Here is an 18,913-nt window from a genome sequence, read left to right as displayed (position 1 = left end):
ACGAGAGCACATCCGCATCACCCATCACGAGAGCACATCCGCATCACCATCGCGAGAGCACATCCGCATCACCATCACGAGAGCACACCCGCATCACCATCACGAGAGCACACCCGCATCACCCATCACGAGAGCACACCCGCATCACCCATCACGAGAGCACACCCGCATCACCATCACGAGGCCACACCCGCATCACCCATCACGAGAGCACACCCGCATCACTATCACGAGAGCACACCCTCACCACTCATCGCGTGAACACACGCTACTCAAGACACCCAGGCATCGACGTACGGACCGAGTTCACTCGGACAATAGTCCTCCGCACGACCGCGATCCGAAGTCCTGCGCCAGTCACCACCTTCCTCGCTCATCACATGGCGTGTCGTGCGACGATAACGAAGGCCGGAGGGCATCTCTTGCGTTGTTGGCACAAAACAGCAGCGCTCAGGTGCACGAAGAGTTCAACGACGTCAGTGAAAAAGAGCGTCAGTATCAAACGAGCTGCAGGCCACCGCCGCCACCCTCGTACTCACGCTGAAGGCAGTCGGCGTTCAGCAGGTCCTTGCACTTCTCGTGGCACTTGACGCCGCACTCAGTGCAGCGCACACCCTGGCGCGCGATGCCCCACAGCAGGCCCTCGCACTCGTAGCAGTAGGTGGGCGACGTGGCCGTCCAGGGCACGAAGTTGTGCGGTGTCGTGCTGCTGATCGGGTAGATGAGCGCCTGCAGTGTCTTCTTGTACACGTGCATCTTCTATCGGTTGGGGCAGAGGGGCGTGTGTCAGCGGTCGAGAGGGGCGTGTTGCGCGCCGCAGGCGCCGTTAGTCGCGCTCCTGCCGATGAGGCGTTTCCTCTGCCCTCGTTAGACCGCGGCGCTGCACAGCCATCGAGCTGCACGGAGCGCTGGGAAGACCGATTGGCCGCGGTCCGGAGACTACCCAATAAGACAAGAGCCCACCCCGAGCAGCGGCCCCAGGGATACCCCTCCTCTTCTCTCGCGCTTCGCCGTCGGACGGCCGCCGGCCACTGAGATGTACCGGCTCACGCAGGTCACGAAAGGTCAGACCTGTGCTATCGGGTTCGGGACCCGCCCCTACGGAGCACCGATGCCGTGACTAGCGCATACCACCGAGACAACGCTAACGACGCAGGTTGTCAAATCCTGGCTGCTGCAGATCACCGTCACCCCAGGTGGCGCAGCCGTCTCCTCACCAGCTACGCAGGTCAACGATGCCACAGCTGCCGCACATTTACCCTTCTCAGCTACCAAAGGTCATCGAGATCCAGCTAAACCACGGTTAACGAAAACCCCGGCTACCACAGGCCACCAAGACCGCGGCTAACAACGGCCCTAAAAAACCCGGCTAGCACTGGTAACGAGCCACTGCAGCTAGCACTGGTTATCAAGGCCCTGCTACAAAGCAGGCAATGGAATCATGCGGCGGTGAGAAAGATCGAGTTGTTGATGAGCTAATCCGCTAGCGCAGCGACTGAGACAGTCAGAGGAAGGCAAAGCATTGCCAGAACGAGAGTCCGGGATGAAGCAAAACGAGCCGCATCTATGCCCCAAACGTTGCTTGGAGCGAACAGCATGCCCAGCGTTACGGCCGTTTCCTGATTTATCAAGACTAGAGCTTCACCGTCGCCTCTGGTGAGCCCACTCTCTACGGTTGAAGACATGCCCACATCATCCGTCAGCAAGGACGCAGCGTGGTGTCGCAGACGACGGCCGGCGCTGCCGCTAATCCAGACAAACGGGCCAAGCTGATCTCGGACGGACCGCTCGCCTTCAGTTTTGCTGGAAGTCCGTCATAATTCAAGCAGAGCCGCACAGCGGCGACAGAACGGAAAACAACATCTAGCTGTTGCATTCGGGCAGCTCTGCTAAGCCGATTGACGCAAGATTGGCTTTGGGAGTAAAGGTGCAGCGGTGAGGTACATCGGCAGCACCGAATTTTGGCAGACTCAGCCAATATTACTCCGGCAGATTTCTGATATCGTTATTGGCAAAAATTCATAGCATGCAGCAAACTGCTTAAGGCAGTTTGGCGCCACTGGCGAGCGGAGTGAACGCATTTTAATCCTGGCGCAATCATCGTCAGTAACTTTGAACCACAATATTAAGGCGAAATTGCCGAATTAGGTAAGAAGCGCCTGAGGCGTTCTGAGAGGTGGCCGAAAAGCCGTGGTTCCGGGTGGCCCTACGCCGTCTGGCAGCCATCGCTCCTACTGCTGATTGCCGAAACGAGGCAGAAACTCAATTCCGTCGGGCAGCGAACGCGCAGGATTCGGCAGCGCCAAGTCACGCTCCTGTAACCTACTTGGCCTGGTCGGTCCCTGGACGGGGCCCACGATGCAGCGCGCGATGACAAACGTTTAGGCAATCGACACGCTTGCTATTGATGTGTGTCAAGGACGAAATGGCTTTTCGAGCAGCAATGCAGCGTCGATCCAGCTCTATAGATGCAGCCCTCTGTGCACTGATCCCGCTAATTCACCTCGCATAATCCAAGCCAGTGCTGGGAGAGCAGTCAGCTGAAAATGCATCAAGAATCGGGTGCAAAGCTGTGAGCTTGCGGCGCCCGAGTGAGCGTGCGTGCTGGCCGATCGTACAGCGGGGTAAGCAAGGGTGGGGCCTGCCGTCCCCGTAGGACGCCCGGGAGCGGGAGCAGCGGCGCCCGGGCTCCGAGGCCAAGCCAGCGTCAGACGCGGCGCGCTGCCACGGTCGTGCTGTCGAGCGGAGCCGGCAGCGGGCAGCACGACCGACTGCGGCACACTACGCCGGGGACAGCGCCAAGCGTGAGGAGCAGCGGCAGATGTGGAAACCGAATACCTTGCTGGCCTCCTCTTGCTGGGGACGAGCGTCCGGACACGTGTGAGTGAGAGAGAGAGAGAGGGCAGAGCGTGGGTGAGCGGGAAGCAAGCGCACGTCGATAACAGGGGACAGCGTGGGCGCCGCCGCGGATGGCCACCGTCGTGTGGGGCAGGCACCTTTACAGCCAAAGCACAAGGGCGTGACGGGTGGAGCACACGCGCCAGATCGACCGCCTCTGCTGCCGCTCGGCCACGTACCAGCTCCTCGTCGTTGAGGGACGGCCTCGGAAGCGCCGATGTGAGCCCTGCGTTCCTCTTGGTCGCCGCCATAGTCTGAAATGAGTCGCACGGGTCTCGTTGCGCATGTGTCGCTGAACAAGCGGGGATAGTTTTGAAATGTGGGTACCAAACGTCGAAGGTATGCGAGTTTGAAAGAAGGACGTCTCACAGAGAGTGGAAGAATTCTGACCTAGCGGTACGATCGCGAAATGTTGCCATCTGTTGTTGTACCCTTTTTGGTAAAATATATATTTACCGACAGACGAAATACAGAACAATTTCTATTCGGAGCAAAAGTGAATAAGCAACACGCGGCTTTAAAAACCGCTTGGCTAGCTTTCAAGAGGTCTATCGCCGAGTCACTGAGCACTCTAAACTGGTGCTTAAAACACTTAAGAGGGCGAAACCGTATCTAGATCACGGAACGTGCACACAATCTCAAATCCGTATAGTTCTACAAATGCCAAGGTGCAAAGTCAGACCACTACCATCGGACATGTTGTGTGTCCGATACGTTGCGTTCGTACCCCATTCCCCGACCGGACCACTTGCATAACCGATTCAGAACTATTTAGTGGATTTGTCGACAGACAAAAAGCGAAAAAGCATCAAGAATCGAGTGCCCTGGCCAACAGTGTATCATACGAGCAGGCAATAATTCAAGCGCAAAGCAGGTGAAGGTGAAAACAAGATCGAAATCCAGCAGGGTGAAGGGAGTTCGTCATGTACGCCAAAAAGCTAAGACCGGTTTGGTAAGGTTCAAGTGAACTCAGTCCAGTTTTGCCAAGTGTATGGCGTGACGGTATCTCGCGCGTCCCACACTTCTCGCGGCCTGGCCGCGCGGCTCCGAGACAGAGCTTCGGCGGGCCGGCACAGGGTGGGATGGCGGGCGACGGCCGCCGACCAGCGCGACGTCACACACTTTTTGATAGGCGCGCCCAAGGCCGTTCAAACGCGCGGTGGGGGGCCTCTGAAAATTACGCGCAGTGGAGGCAGGGGCCGATCTGCCCCCCCCCCCCCCCCGGCAAACCATCTCGAGGACCGTGCGAGGTAGAGTAATGACACTCCCGGGGTGGGTGAATACTTCAGGGAACTACGTTTTGTAGGAGCAATCATGACCCTATGCCGATATGTCCAGGGTTAAATGATGTAAAACATGCCAATGTTTCCGATTGGCTGACCGGCTGGGCGGGTGGGTGGGCGGGTAGCTGGGTGCAATCGAATTTCTTAAGAAAGAGCTGAAGTGCGTTGGCAGTAATGAATTGGATATAACAACGCTGCGCTTCATAACAGCAAAAGCCACGAGTTATCGATAAGTCTGGAAAAAACTTAGCAAAGTGACACGATTCACAAATCAGTCTTCGTACTTATGAAAATCGCAATGTTGACCTCGACTGATCGCACTGACCTATTATGAACTCGGATTGCATTGACCTTGGGAGCCCAAGATGAGCACCACATTAAAGCTTAGGGCAGGTATACATAAAAAGTCGCCAGTATTGTCAGGAACATTTCATTACTGCACGCTAGCTGGCTGGTTGACTGGAGTAGCTGACTTTGTCAGCCAGTTATTTTACAGTCTTCCGGTTGATTTTCTCCTTCTTTGCTTTAAGCGACGCGCTGGGATTTCATTTGCAGGTAGACAAACATATACAGATCTGCTCATTCACTGCGGAGGTATTCGTAAAAAAAACAGGACGGGGTGGGGTGGGATTATCCCCCCTCCCTCTCCAGCCCCTCCACTGCGCGTGTTAATACTACCAGGTAGTCATTCGATGTGGTCGCTAGGGCGCACACGCGGCCTGGAGTCTTTAACAATCAACGCTACAAGACGGGAACAGTTACATCGTGATAGGCCTGAGCAGATAGTAAGTCAACCCAAAAACGCTCCTTGGCAGCCTGCTGCCATGTTTTTTTTTCTTGAAGCGTTCATGACATCATCTTTTGCGTTTCTTGCGCGACCGACGGACATACGTGTTTGCTAGCGATGACCCAGGCCTGGGCGCGCCGATCAAGAGAAGCTGTGCTTGTGTGCTATCATGATAAAAGCCTTAGATGTGCCCAGCAGCGTAACGTCAGGCACATACAAGACAACCATGGGCAGCAGACGATGCTCTGCGCCGCGTTTGGCTCAACGCTGTCTTCAGCGTGCCCACCTTATGTGGGAGCGGACAAACAAAGCGATTAAGTAGACGAGCCATCCCACTGGTTGATTTCATTAACAGCCGCGTTTAAGGTGGTCTTGGAGCGCCTAGCTGCGTATCGGAGCATCAATTCGAGACAGCAGGACGACCAAGCTATGCTCAAAAGACGCGCAATGAACCGGTCCGTGTGTGGGCGAATAACTGGATCTACATGCTCCTGGCGGGAATGAGCTTGATATTTACCGAATTACCTACACAAACACGCCAAGCACATTGGTGCTCCTCCGCAGTTGTCTGGAAAGTGCATTCAACTCTCTTTAAAATCAGCCACGCGCTATCAGCACGTCACGTGCGGCGCTGGGTTCTGTGATGTGATTGGTGTGTCGTCGCTGGGTTCTGTGATGTGATTGGTGTGTCGTCGCTGGGTTCTGTGATGTGATTGGTGTGTCGTCCAACGAGTGCCGAGCTGAGGCTGCCGGTCTGGTAAGCAGCCGCCGGCGTCACCAATCGCATGCTGCACCGTCGCACACCGGCGTCAGACGCGGAGGGGCCGTGTGGCGAGGGAATGAAGGACCGGGGCGCGGTAGGGCACAGCTATCAATCATAAGGCATATGCAATGCCAACCAGACTAGCAGGCAGCGTCTTAAGGTGCATGATCGTTGCTCAGACTCGTTCCTACGCCCAGTCGTGTCATGCAGGCATGCAAACAAGAACAGCGGGTCTGCCGCGGAAGCAGAACCGTGCACCGGATGACGTCAGCGAGTGCACGGCGTGAGGCACAAAAATGCCAGAGAGAAGAGACTGCTGATACCTTGAGCACCTGTAGCAAAAGGAGCGAGATAAAGTGGATTACAGAGCTGCTACCAGTAGCCAGTATACACGAAGGGGCCGCGGGGCGGCCGGCGCCGTAACCCGCGGCGATGACGTCACGCGCCAAGATCGACAGTCGTATGTCCACGATGGAGCGGTACAGCGGCGCTTGCACAGCGTCACAGGACAATCGCGCCCGGCTAGGCCAGCTCAGAAAGAAGAGGCGACATATGCTGGCTGGGGCTGAACACAGCTAGATACAGTCAATGGGCTGTGGTGGACACTCAGACTGCTTCTACTGTTGTAAGACGGTGAGTAGCCATGTTGCACTTGGTGAGCCATGCGTGTGTTTTAGTGACAGCTGACACAGAGCCATTGGGGCAGATGAGCACTGGAAGTGAGTTACCACTCACACTATGATTCTTACAGATGCATGTGTATCAAGTATTCAAGTAAGTAAATTTAAACAGCTGTTTTTTACACATGCACACATAAAGAAGTCATCGGTCATATGTCCAATATCCATTTACATTGCACACGTCTCTAAATATAAATATGTTACATGAAATGATGTCAAAACGGCAGAGATAATATTTTCAGAGCCATGCAAAATTTCTTGTCATGGGCGCAGGTCGTTGCTTACAATTACGAATACGCTTACAAATACGACCGCATATAGATAAAAACAAACTAGCTCTTGCGATCATAAGGGGAGAGCAGATAATAGCGATACACTCAAATCTGATTAGTGATGGCCTGATACTTAACGATTGAACGTTCCAAATGGCCCACAGATGTAGAACATGCTCAGCTCTTAGCCTCATAGGCTTGAAACACACGTGCACAAGTACGCCCATACGTTCACGGGTCAGGCGTGCTTGTGTATGCGTGTTCGAAACTCATGAAGGCCAGAAGCCAAGTATGATTGCTCTGAACATTCAGCCGTTGAGCACAAGGTTATCACCCAACAAGTTTACAAAGCCTTATTGAAGAAACTATACTATGATGATGGGTAACAGAGTCCGACAGAATAATTTTGCAAAATAAGTATGTGAAAAGCAAATAAGATTTTGAAGAAAGGGTTTTGAATTCAGGCTTTCTGGTCGAAATCAGGCATGCATAATTTAGTAACGTATGTGTACAATTGCATTTATGCCTAAACAAATTGGCAATTATCTTTAAGTCTAAACTCCGTGAATGACGCCACACAAAAGCTGAACAAGTACGTTTCACGTGTGGCTGCAGCAAACATGCTAGCCTCCAGCGCCCCCTCCCTCTCATCCTCCTCCCAAGGCTCAGAGGAGGGGGGCGGGGGCATGCCGACCAATACCCCTGAGCACCGCCCCAGGGGCGTGGTAATGAGATGGCGGCAGGGAGGTACCGGGTCTGGGGTCCCCTCCCCGGGGAGCGGCCGGGTCTGACTCACCAGCTCCGACACCAGGGGGATCGACTTTCGGCGCGGCCGAATGTCGGGCATGCTGTCGATGTTGCTGTAGAACGGGTTGTCGCTGGAGAACCTGTCGGCAGCAAAACCACCGCGGTGCTGAGACGGCTGCCAGCGCCAGACAATGGGTAGTGCAATATTTCGGAAAGCATACCCCGCAGCGAACGGTCGCTATCGCGAACTTGAGCTCAAAATTATAATCTGAATTCGACAAAGTGTTCAATACTTGTAACCCCCGGACAGTGCAATCTTAAAGCTTTCACATCAAGTGTCTCGCACGAGCACGCTGAAACTCGGCCGTTCAATATTTCAACAGCGCACATTTCCTGGCCCGAAAGTTGATCTTAACCAAACTTAAGAAGAGTGTTTCACATTTCCACGGGGTATTGAACTGAACCAGACATCTTGAGATTATTCGGTGCAGCTCACAGCCCTGTCCTTCTCAAGACTTAACCCCCTCTGGCTTCTAAGCTACACGCCAGCGAAGATGAGACGACTTTTTCAGAGAGAGTACTTCCAGTTGACGTTAGCATTCATGACGTCATAATAACGTCATTCAACTCCTGCCATTCCATAAGCCATGCGGCGCTTGACGCCAAGACAAATATAATTGTCGAGTGGTGCATATCTGGCGTTCGTGAGCATAACTTCCAGATATAACGGCCGCCCATTGGCTCTCAGTCAATGTTATGCGAGGTACGATGGCGCAGTCAAACAACCACGTATCGAGGAGCGTGTGCACTCAACAGAGAAATTGTGTTGTCTAGAGCAGCCTTTCTACTTGAAAGTATAAAAAGTGAGGTATAAGTGAGCTTCTTCTATCATACCTGATGCTTGCTGCAATATCTCCAAAATGTGAAACATCCCTTTTAAGGTCATTCTGGAGCCACTGGAATGACTTTGGTAACTTCGTCAATGGTGTTGCAGTCTCCATACTGGGCACAAACTATTTGCAGCTTTCACGTACTTCCGTTCATTTGCGTGTCGGCGCAGTTAACCTGGGAACTGACCGCCTTTTTGTGTTGCCAATGTTTTTTAGTTTATTCAGTACATTTCACATTTTAGCGTTAAGTGCGGTGGCCTGGCAACATTTGACTTGTACGCTAGTACATAAAGATAGTTACATAGCATGTAGCCATGCAGTATACCATAATCAGTTCCCGGTCCGGATGTCAATATGCGGTTCCACGCACCACAGTGGATAAGGGTGGGCACTCTTGATCACGTGTTCATGGATGGTATAGCGGGTCAGCTAGCAAGTAAAAATCTAAGTTTTCTTTGCATGGAAACGGAAGGGCAACTGCAGCTGGGGCCCATATTATGACCTCCTGATAACATCAAGCTTTCACACATTGGACAGCGTTGTGCACCCCAAAACTATCTCTGCGTCAGGTACTGTAGTCACCGATGTAGGCCAAGAGTCGAGCGCTGTAACGAAGCGGTCCTGAGTAGCCCGCTCGGAGGTTTTGCTTCATAATGCATCATTTTCAGCCCCGGCGGACACTGATTTCCATCTCCTCACAACAAGCTCCAACGCACGCCGAGTCGCCGCCTCCCGCAGCTTGTAGCGCCACCGGTCTGGCGGCGTGGGCGTGTAACGGCGCGTTAGCGGTCGGGCGGTCGGCGTCGCCCGGCCGTCGGTGCCGGCGGCTCCTCTAATCAGCGCCGCTCAACCATGATCCTCGTGCAACCGGTGGGCGCGGCTCGCGAGCGACGAACGACCGGCGACGCATTCGAGCGAGCGGCGCCGCCTCGAGCCCCGCCCCGCCCCGCCCGCCGCCGGCCGTCCGGCGCGTCTGTCAACAGGCGGCCCGCAGCTCGCCAAACGACAGCCGCTGATGGCTTCAGCTCCGGCCGACATCCACTCCATCAGCGCATCACTCCGGCGCGCGCGGCGCCGCCAGCCGGCCGCTGATGGCGCCGGCCGCACGAGCCATTTGCTCAGCTGCCGGCGGCATTGTGCCGGCCGGAGTTGGCCATTCATTAACGCTGTGCCGCTGCCGTTGTGCCCTCCCCCCGCGCCCCGCCCCCGGCGGGCTCTTATGGCGCGGACTCCCGGCCGCATGGGCTAACTCCGCGGCGAAACTGGCTTGACGGAGGCAACGTTGGTTCTGTTGGTGGCGGGGACCGCGTTGCAAGACACACACCAAGCTTCACCTGTCCTGTCAAATGACATTAAAGGGGCACTTTTTATTCATATGATTCGCACGTATTGTAAAATAATTGCAGGGTAATTACAGAAGGTGACTGACCCTCATCGCTACGTGATGAGCTGTAAGATAAATGATAATGAGATAATGAAATATTACAGCATCGTATTGATGGGAATTACCGAGATGTGGTACCTTCATGCTTGAGCGGAGGTGAAGTTTGGGCGCCAGGATCTTAAAACCCTGTAGTGGCAAGAAACGCGAAAGAAAGTTTTGTTTAATGTAATTCTCGTGGCAAACCATCCCAACATGCAGCAACATGCAAGTGTGCAGCAACGCCGTTAGTACAGAAACTGGACTTTCATCCTGAAAGAAGCATTCGTAAAGTTGATATTGAGGTGGACCGTACCTAGTATGTAGGCAGAAGCGCTTACGACAGTATAGATTGCTTGATTAATGCAGTGTAAAGGTGGAAATATACAGAGGAAGTGTGGAAATAGTGGAAATGAATGAGGCGTAAATACTTGTACAATTTTCCTCGTTACTGTCTAAGTCCTGAAAGAAGTGTTTGTTGAGTTGATACTTGAGGTGGATCGTTCCTAGCATGCAGGCAAGAATGATAATTACACGTGAAATTTAGTGGAAGTATACAGTGTAAGTGTGGAAACATACAGTAAAAATGTGCAAATAGTGAAATTAAATCAAGTGGAAATGCTTGTAAATATCCTCGTCATGGACAATGCCGAGCACTCTGTTAGCGGTCAACTTGGCAGCTTGGTGGAAAAGAGACAAAAACACAGGATTCATTTAGCGTGCGCTCTGGGGTGTCCATAGGAGGGCCAGCAAAGTCATACGGTAAGACAGTAAAAGGATGCCTTTTGCCTTTCAGCCTTGGCTTTCAGATAACTGGCACCCCATTCGGAATTCGTCTCCTCTACTAGCTTTCAGTTTAGTCCCGCCCCTTAAGGCCCCATTTGGTGGAAATATAAATTATTTTGATCGTTAGGAAGACAGGACACCTTCCGTCTAACCCCCTCCCCATCTAAGAAGAAACACAAAACACGGTGGTCTCAGCAGCGTGCATTCAGTCGTTGACTTCTACCCTGATCCAGCCGTCATATGACTACAACCGTCCAGCACGCGCGCACGCCGCAAATACAATGGTGGGATCCACTTGCAACCGCCAATCACCGCGCAGCATTTCAGTGTGTTGCCTGGTAACCGTTTCTCGCCTCCGCATGACTCCCGACTGGTAATGACCATCCGTGCACAGAGGCAGAGGTCTAAAATGCCCTGGTGTGGCGCCTACCAGAATGAAACGAGCTGCGTTTTTGTTATGGTACCTTGCTTTTTGAAACGTTTCTCCAAAAAGGAGGCAGAAATATATGCTCAGTTTGGGATAAGTCGGATCCATTGTTAAATGCGAATACAACAGCTTGAGACCAACGTTCAACTTGATCCGTTAACCCTACATCTTCGCCGAAGTCGTCCAGCATTGGTCGTTGGACGTTTGAACAATCTGTCGCCAACCGGAGCTGCTGAGTTATCACAATTTTCGACCTTTGGCAGTTAACGACAGAAAACCGACGCGCTGCTTGGAGCCGGCCAGCGGCGGCTGCTGTCCTGGTTCGAGACGGAAGTGATCTGTGATTGGTCAGCTGCTGACCAATGGTCGGCTGTCTGTCTGCGTCAAGTTTCTGGCAGATCTGCGCAATTGCAACAATTCCCCCCACCGTGAATTTTACCGATCTCCGGGGATCTGGGATCAGCGGGCGTCATTCAGTCCAAGGATCAGCACGTGTCCGCCAGCTACATTTGGTCAGTTTGGAACCAAATTGACGAAATTGCCTATTTCGTCAAATCACGTATGAAATGTCGTCGCGTCTCGGGCATTAAATGCCCATTCTACAAAAGAAAGCTAGTCGAAGATGGAGGACAGTGCACGGGTCTAAGGCAGGCATCCACATTGGACATATATCATGGTTTCCCGCATTGCGTGGAAAGCCCCGGGGCCAATACAGTGAAACCTCCTGTAAAAGTTCTTAGGTATGATGTCAGTTCATCTTTGTGTTTCTAATCCTTTTGCCGCTCTTTGCTTTTTGTGTCTGCAAAGTCTCACTAGAATAATCTCACCGAAATGCGCTAAATCAGTTCCATGATATTCCCTGGCTGTACATTAAGACTGCTTATTGTGGCAAAAAATTGAGGCACTCTTCAATGGTGTACTTGTGCCATAAACGTGCCCTTTTTGAGATACGTTCGCACTCCATGTCATTGCTGTTCATGTGACGTTGAGACATACTGAAGCGCGCCCGGAGAGTTGGTCAGTAACTGTGCCTTGAATGAATCGCTCGAATTGACCGTTTTCCTCTTGTTCTGTCAGATCTTTCCGCGTGCTGTAAGGAATGGACCCACTAAAAACTATCTTAAGTGATATGCTCTGGAATGAGGAGAAAATCTGAACATGTTCCTAAAAGTCACCATCGAAATTATGTGAATGCAGAATAACGAACGTATTTTTACTTTTACAGCCAGAATTCGGCTCACTGCTCTGTAACACTACGACGGCGGTTAATTATACATGAATGCCTCACACCGCAACACTGGCGAGAGGTAGATTGTTAACACGCGCTCAGTTGGGGGCGGGGGTCAAATTGCCCCCCAAAGGTTTTTCCAGAATAGTTTCCGAACGACGCGGCGTAGCCGTACCAAATTTTGCATGGCTGTAGACAATTAAACAGCAAATCGTTTGGCATGAAAATTTAGATGTATCTTGCAAGGTCGCTGACCTATCGCAGGTCAAAGTCAGGCCATGGTTTCGGCGAAGTCAATTTCTAGGGGATCGTTCAATCTGATGCAACAACTGAGTGTTATATAAAGCCATACATCTCTGAGGTGCTTTGTTAGGCAACACCAATATTGAATGAGCAAATTGCGTTGACCTAGGGTCAGGTACAAAGGTCAGACCAAGGTCAAAACCAACCTGTTATTTTACCCTAGGATTTGCAATGGGATAGTTTCTGATGCTCACCTCGAATTTATTGACGGCAGGAACCGCATTACACATCTTCCATGGACTTTTTACAAGTCAGAATAGGTCATTGACCTGAAATGGCCCAGGTCAACATTTTGTTTTAGGAACATACCGCCTATCGTAATCCTGGTTGCTTAGTCAAATGCAAAACTCAAAGCAATCTTGCATGATTTTTGGTCACCTTGACTTTCAAAAGGTCAAACAAGGTCACTGACCTTGAATGAGAAGGTGACCTTTTGCTTAGAAACTGTTATCTAGGTTCTGGGGTAACTTTTGAGACCAACCTGGAACTTGACCTTGTTTGACCTTTTTTAACCAAAAGGTCATGACCTAGGAACTCGAAACTTTGACTTAAGTAAGTTCACGTACAGGTCAACACATCCTGTAAATTTGGTGTCTCTAGCTTTCTAAGTTCTTGAGATCTCGGGGGTCAAAGTGACCCCCAACCGAGCGAAAGGTATCTAGCCGGCCACCCGGGCGGGTGTTAAAGTTATCGTTCACATTTCGCACCTGTCTGTGCCCCTGGGAGTGTTCGAGTTGTTTAGCGGCGGCACGTGACTGCATCTGCAGGCAGTTCGGTGGATTTTACGCCCAAGGACTTACACGACATTGTGCACAACTCTGAAGCTGTTCCAGATGCAGCACTCCTGATTACAAGCTGGAAGAACGGTGATGAAACGTTAGAACCGTGTTGTTACCGGAGGCTGCGAGCTAATTTATGTGACCTGAATTGTCGGCTCGCGCAAACAGTGGAACGAATTGCCTTTGCTGACGATGCGTTCAAGCGGAAAGCCCGAACTTGGTCTAACTTTTTGTTGTCTTGCAATCGCATTTAGCTCTTCCGTCCTTTCGGATCATTTCGAACGCGATGGGTTAAAGAAGATGGAGAGCTCAGAGCTGCACAAATTAAGGCCAGCGTCGAGGCGCAATGAGAGTGCCCTCCGGTGGTGACGTCGACAACAGCGACGCATGCTCGTGTGGCACTTGACTGGACGCCGGGCAGCCACCGGTCAAGCGTTCTCAGTCTTCCCATCGGCCACAAAAGGTCGCCGTACGTCGATACATATGGGACCATTGTTTCGTGTGCGGACGGCGAGCATTATGCCGAGCACAAGACCCACGAAGGCACGATTGTTTTTGTTCTCAAGAGTTTCGAACATGACTCGGGGTATGTCGGCGTTTCAGGCCGATGCAAGCCGGTCCGTCCCGGTCCGTTCCGGACCGTCCCCGACAGTCTGTTCTGGAGCCCAGATGCTGGTCAGAACGCTCCCTTGACGTGCTGCGGGCGATTGGCGAGGGTCTCGGGGCACCAACTCGAACACTGCTGCTCACCCGCAGCCAGCCGCCAGCCGGTCTGCTGGCAGGCTGAGCGCCTGCTCCCAGCCGTCTGAGGCTCGCCCCAGCCAGCTGCCAGCCAGCCTGCTGGGAGCCGGAGAGCCTGCTCCCAGCCGTCTGAGGCTCGCCCCAGCCAGCCGCCAGCCAGCCTGCTGGGAGCCGGAGCGCCTGCTCCCAGCCATCTGAGGCTCGGCAGTCGGATCAGTCGTCAGCCAGCGTGTTCGGAGCCGGAGGGCCTGCTCCCAACCGTCTGAGGGTGCTCGGAGCCAGAGCGCCCGCTCCCAGCCATCTGAGGCTCGGCAGTCGAATCAGTCGTCAGCCAGGGTGCTCGGAGCCGGAGGGTCTGTCCCCAGCCGTCTGAGGATGCTCGGAGCCAGAACGCCTGCTCCCAGCCATCTGAGGCTCGGCAGTCGAATCAGTCGCCAGCCAGGGTGCTCGGAGCCGGAGGGCCTGTCCCCAACCGTCTGAGGGCGCTCGGAGCCAGAGCGCCCGCTCCCAGCCATCTGAGGCTCGGCAGTTGAATCAGTCGCCAGCCAGGGTGCTCGGAGCCGGAGGGCCTGCCCCAACCGTCTGAGGGTGCTCGGAGCCGGAGGGCCTGCCCCAACCGTCTGAGGGTGCTCGGAGCCGGAGGGCCTGCCCCGAACCGTCTGAGGGTGCTCGGAACCGGAGCGCCTGCTCCCAGCCGTCTGAGGCTGGGAGCAGGATGAGTTCACTCCCAAAGCCCCTCAGCGGATCTGTCGGTTATCCTGCTTGGCGGCCGCTCGTTCAAAGTTGATCTGAGTTTTATCTTTACCAAGGAGTAAATTCAGTCCCTACCCTTTTATTCTCCTACAGGGTGTCAACATGTGTAGGGTACGCTTGCCACACAAGTGTACTGCTGGGGTGAGATCAAAATGTTTTCGTGGTGGGGCCCCGGGGGCGCTGGGCCTGGCCCGGCGGCCCCTGCCCCGACCCCTGCAGCCGTGCCCGCTCGTTCCGGCACGGCGCTCTGGCAGCGGCAGCGGCGGCGGCGGCGGCGGCGGCGACGCAGTGCCCCGGGGACACGGCACGTGCAGCCCGGATCGATGCAGCCTGCCCGGTGGCGGTCGACACTGCCGGGGCCAGGTAAACCGGGCGGCGCGGCGGCCAGCGCCGACGGCGCGCCTCGCCGCCCGCCGCCCGCCTGTGACCATGCCCTGCTCCGCAGACGTGCTATGGATGGCTAGTGCACCGTACCGTGGCAATAGTAGCGATGCTTTGCGACTGGGCTTCGTGTTACATTTAAGCATAAGGTTTCAGCGTATGATTTTGGGTGTTATGACGGCCTTCTTGGTTGTTAGCTTTATGTTGCAATGGATATGCCGTGTTTTGGATTTAACATAAGCACGCATATGTAAGCAGTGCTACGTGAACAAACAACCTGCTCCAGAAAATGGGGCCGACGTTTTAAGTAAGGCAGCGAACGGCCGGACGGGCGGACGGTCTGTGGGACGGGGGGGGGGGGGAGCAGCTTTTAGCGCTCTGTTTACATAAAACGCATCGTTGTTGCTAGTTACGTTCCATTCAATGTGTGTAAGCCACTAAATGTGCTACTACCTAAATGTGCTACTACCACGTAAGCCACTAAAATGTGCGAATAACCAGTTATAGACATGATTTAATTTGCACGATACGACTTTCACCACCATAGACAAAAACGTCCGTCCATGGTAGTCGACAAATAACATGCCCGTAGCCCACCTGAACAGAATATCGTTTTCATCTGGAGAACAAGTGAGTGGGAAACGCAAACGTCAAGGGGAATCGGGGAAACGACTGGACCTGCGACTGATGCGGGACAGAATAGAAGTGTATGGAAGCTAGACGGGCATTCAGTGTGATCAGACATCATCAAACACAGCCAAGGAGACCTGCGAGTTTCTTGCAACACACTTCGAGACCCAAGACATGTCATGTACCGGCGCTTTGATGCGAGCCGTCTTCATATTCCACGGACTTTGTTCCGGGTAATTTTTGTCTGTCGGATGCTTGAAGGGACCAGTGTACGAAAGCAACTGAAAAGCCTACTCGTGAGATGAAAGAGTGACGGGAGAGTGGAGACCATCCTAGCAGGGACATGCCAGGGCGCCCTGTCACTGCACATGCTGTGCGCACATCTGCATGAAGAAAGATGTGCGCACAGCTGATATTTCTGTCATGTGCCATCGACAGAATAGAGCCATGAACGCTATACCTACACTTAGGTTTTGGGCGCGTGTTTGCGCTGTGCTGTTGCGAGGATTCATTTTTTTCTGCAGCTATTAAACAAGGCACTACGGATGTTTTATATCATTTCCCCCTTCCGTCTCGATGCTTCGTCTGTTTTTCCGTTTTTTAACCCCAATGCATATTAACACATATACAAAAGCTGGCGCATGAACTTAATCAATTGCTATTGGTCACTACTTGATGCCATAATGTTCAATTTTGTAACGCAAGGTGACAATGATCTAGAATTCAAATCCCAATTTACTTAACGAAGCAATGAGGATACTAAAATTTAGGAGGCATGACATTACATCACATATGCTGGACGAAGTTAACAAGGTGGTGTTGAAAACTCCTGCAGTTTCCTTGGCAGTGACTCACTCGTGACTCTTGATTACGCATCTGTTGGCCGCGACATCGGCATCTTGGTGTCCAGGGTAATCCAGAGATTTTCTCCTCTCTCGGTAGCCTCTAGGTCTCGAAGGAATCTTAGCGTTCTTTCCAGACTCACCCCTTTGCAGCTTAGAAACCCAGTCCCGAAATCAAATGAGACTTAAATCAACACGTGCTTAAAGATTCTTTGGGCTTATAAGCTACATATGATAAATTTGCATAATGAGAAAATGTTACCTTTCAGGGCTGGATGTCTTACTGCCTCGCGGCCCTTCCAAGTCTTCTAGCAGATTCGATGGGGTATGTTATAGGCGCCGAGAGCTTCTACGCATGAATATAACTAAATCCCATCGAAAAATTGTCTCTGCCTAAGGGATCAAGTGCATGCACAAAAGCGTTTTTCCATTTTCGAAGGTCACTTTGTGGGATTTTGTAGGTCCTTTTGAATAGTTTTGTTCCGTAAGTTGAGACAGCAAGGGGGCGGTACATATCTAGCCATCACCGGAGCGACAACGGAGTTAGTTCCGCTCTCGGGCTGACTCAGCAGCTAAACACAGGAAATAATCACGTTTCCTCGTGGTAGCAAAGGGGTTCGCAATGCTAGTAAACATTTACAAACCGATTTACGCCCGGAAAATTTAAATGCAACTCGTTCGGTGCGGGGCAGCGCTGCCCCCCCCCCCCTACCGCACCCCCACCCAACGCCCCCTTTAAAATGGGTCCCTGCCGTTCAGATAAACAACCACGCGTGCGATATGTGGCATCTTAAAGAGGTGATCATGTGTAACCATTTTGTTTTCCATTTGCAAAAACTTGGTCACTGCTTGGGTAGTGTAAAAAGACACTAGAGCGGTTGCATCATCTCACGCACAACAGAGCCGGCTGTTACTACGCATGCGTCGTTCCGGGCATGAGCCGGCTAATCGCAAGGGAACAGCATGGTTTGAAATCCTGTACAGCAATGTTGAAAGAGTCAGGGACCGCCGAACGGTTTTCATCTATACGGTTTCTAGAAGAGCAAAAGGATTTTGTTTCCCTTATCATCAATTTCACAAAACGATGAAGAACAGCGGCACAAGTGCCCCCGGTTCTTTCCTTTTCCCTGAGGGCAGCCACATGCAGCGACTCACACCTGGCCGTATGCGCCGCGGTCCAATACTGAATCGAAAAAAGGTACGCCGGTTATCAGACGGCCGTAGTACCCATGTGGAAGGCAAAACTGTGTAAACAAAGTGCAATCGTGAGACTGAACGACTAACAAATAATAAATGTGGGTACGACAGCAATCCGAAAGAAACGGCTGCGATCGTTGGTGTTTGTAGCCCCAGACATAAAGTTTTGGCGGGCCCATATCCCTGTACCGGCACTCCGGACATCCGCACCGCACCTCCACCATCGGCGGAGGTGAGGCGCTGACGCAGCGAAGGTCAGCCGCTGGCGTGGGTGCTACTTACCCATTCCTGCTGTGGTCACCTCCCGCCGGCTGCAGAAAGCAAGGAGAACGCAGCGTTAGTCGGGCCGACAAATCAGACAAGCGGCACACATGAAAGCAGGAACATGAACACTGGGTAAGCGTAGAAGGGTCCGACTAAGTCCAAGTCAATGTGATTTCTGGTGTGAGGAGGGCGCAGATAACCTATGCATTTGCCGCATCCCTAAAACCCCAGAGCAACGACGATGTGAGAAGCACATATAGCGTATGATCAAAGCAGCCGGTGCCGATTAAATATGCGTTCGTCATTATCTTAATGCTTTTCGTTATTTTTTTCCGAATAAGGTGTTTTTTTGAAGAGAAGTTTGAATGACACTGTGCGTTTCCTGCCTAGATGAGGAACACCATAATTAAAAGTTGTTTCCTGTCAAGGTAACTACAGCACTACGACCACACACAACACACTAAGACACAAATATATTTATCGTCCGAGTACGTATTGACGACCACCTTCGCAAAAGGTATAGCTTTTTTGAACAATTGGTGCTGTCAGTAAAAAGGTAGTAAAATACAAAAGTATGTAAGTAAAACAGGTAGGTGTGTCATCATTCGTAAACCAAACTGTATCATTGTTGCGTAACCAAAAGGAAAGTCGAATACCGCATCTTGCCGAGCCGAGGCGCATTGATAGGGATAACAAAATATAACAGTTTATGGCAAGAAAGCAAGACATCTCAGTTCAAATAGATTGTTGTAAGCTTGACATGACAGCTAGCCGCGGGTATGGTGGCCAAACCAAGCTTCTGCACAATGCATTATCGATTGTGCACGGCGACTCGTATGTGG

At 52.3% G+C, this 18,913-nt stretch overlaps 1 protein-coding gene across 1 annotated transcript in view; it reads right to left on the bottom strand.

The window, feature by feature from the left end:
* The window catches only part of unc-13 (protein unc13 homolog), a 107,937-nt gene that overhangs the window by 51,979 nt on the left and 37,045 nt on the right, over positions 1–18,913 (bottom strand). Inside the window, 5 exon segments of the mRNA XM_037225852.1 lie at positions 540–759; positions 3,078–3,152; positions 6,055–6,063; positions 7,480–7,570; positions 18,090–18,118. Of these exon segments, the coding sequence (XP_037081747.1) occupies positions 540–759; positions 3,078–3,152; positions 6,055–6,063; positions 7,480–7,570; positions 18,090–18,118 (424 nt within the window).

The sequence above is a fragment of the Pollicipes pollicipes genome, unplaced genomic scaffold, assembly GCF_011947565.3.
Source record: "Pollicipes pollicipes isolate AB1234 unplaced genomic scaffold, Ppol_2.1 Scaffold_5724;HRSCAF=6776_pilon_pilon_pilon, whole genome shotgun sequence".
Taxonomy (NCBI): domain Eukaryota; kingdom Metazoa; phylum Arthropoda; class Thecostraca; order Pollicipedomorpha; family Pollicipedidae; genus Pollicipes; species Pollicipes pollicipes.
Note: the sequence above shows the minus strand (reverse complement) of the source record. Positions and strands in the feature narration are given on the sequence as shown.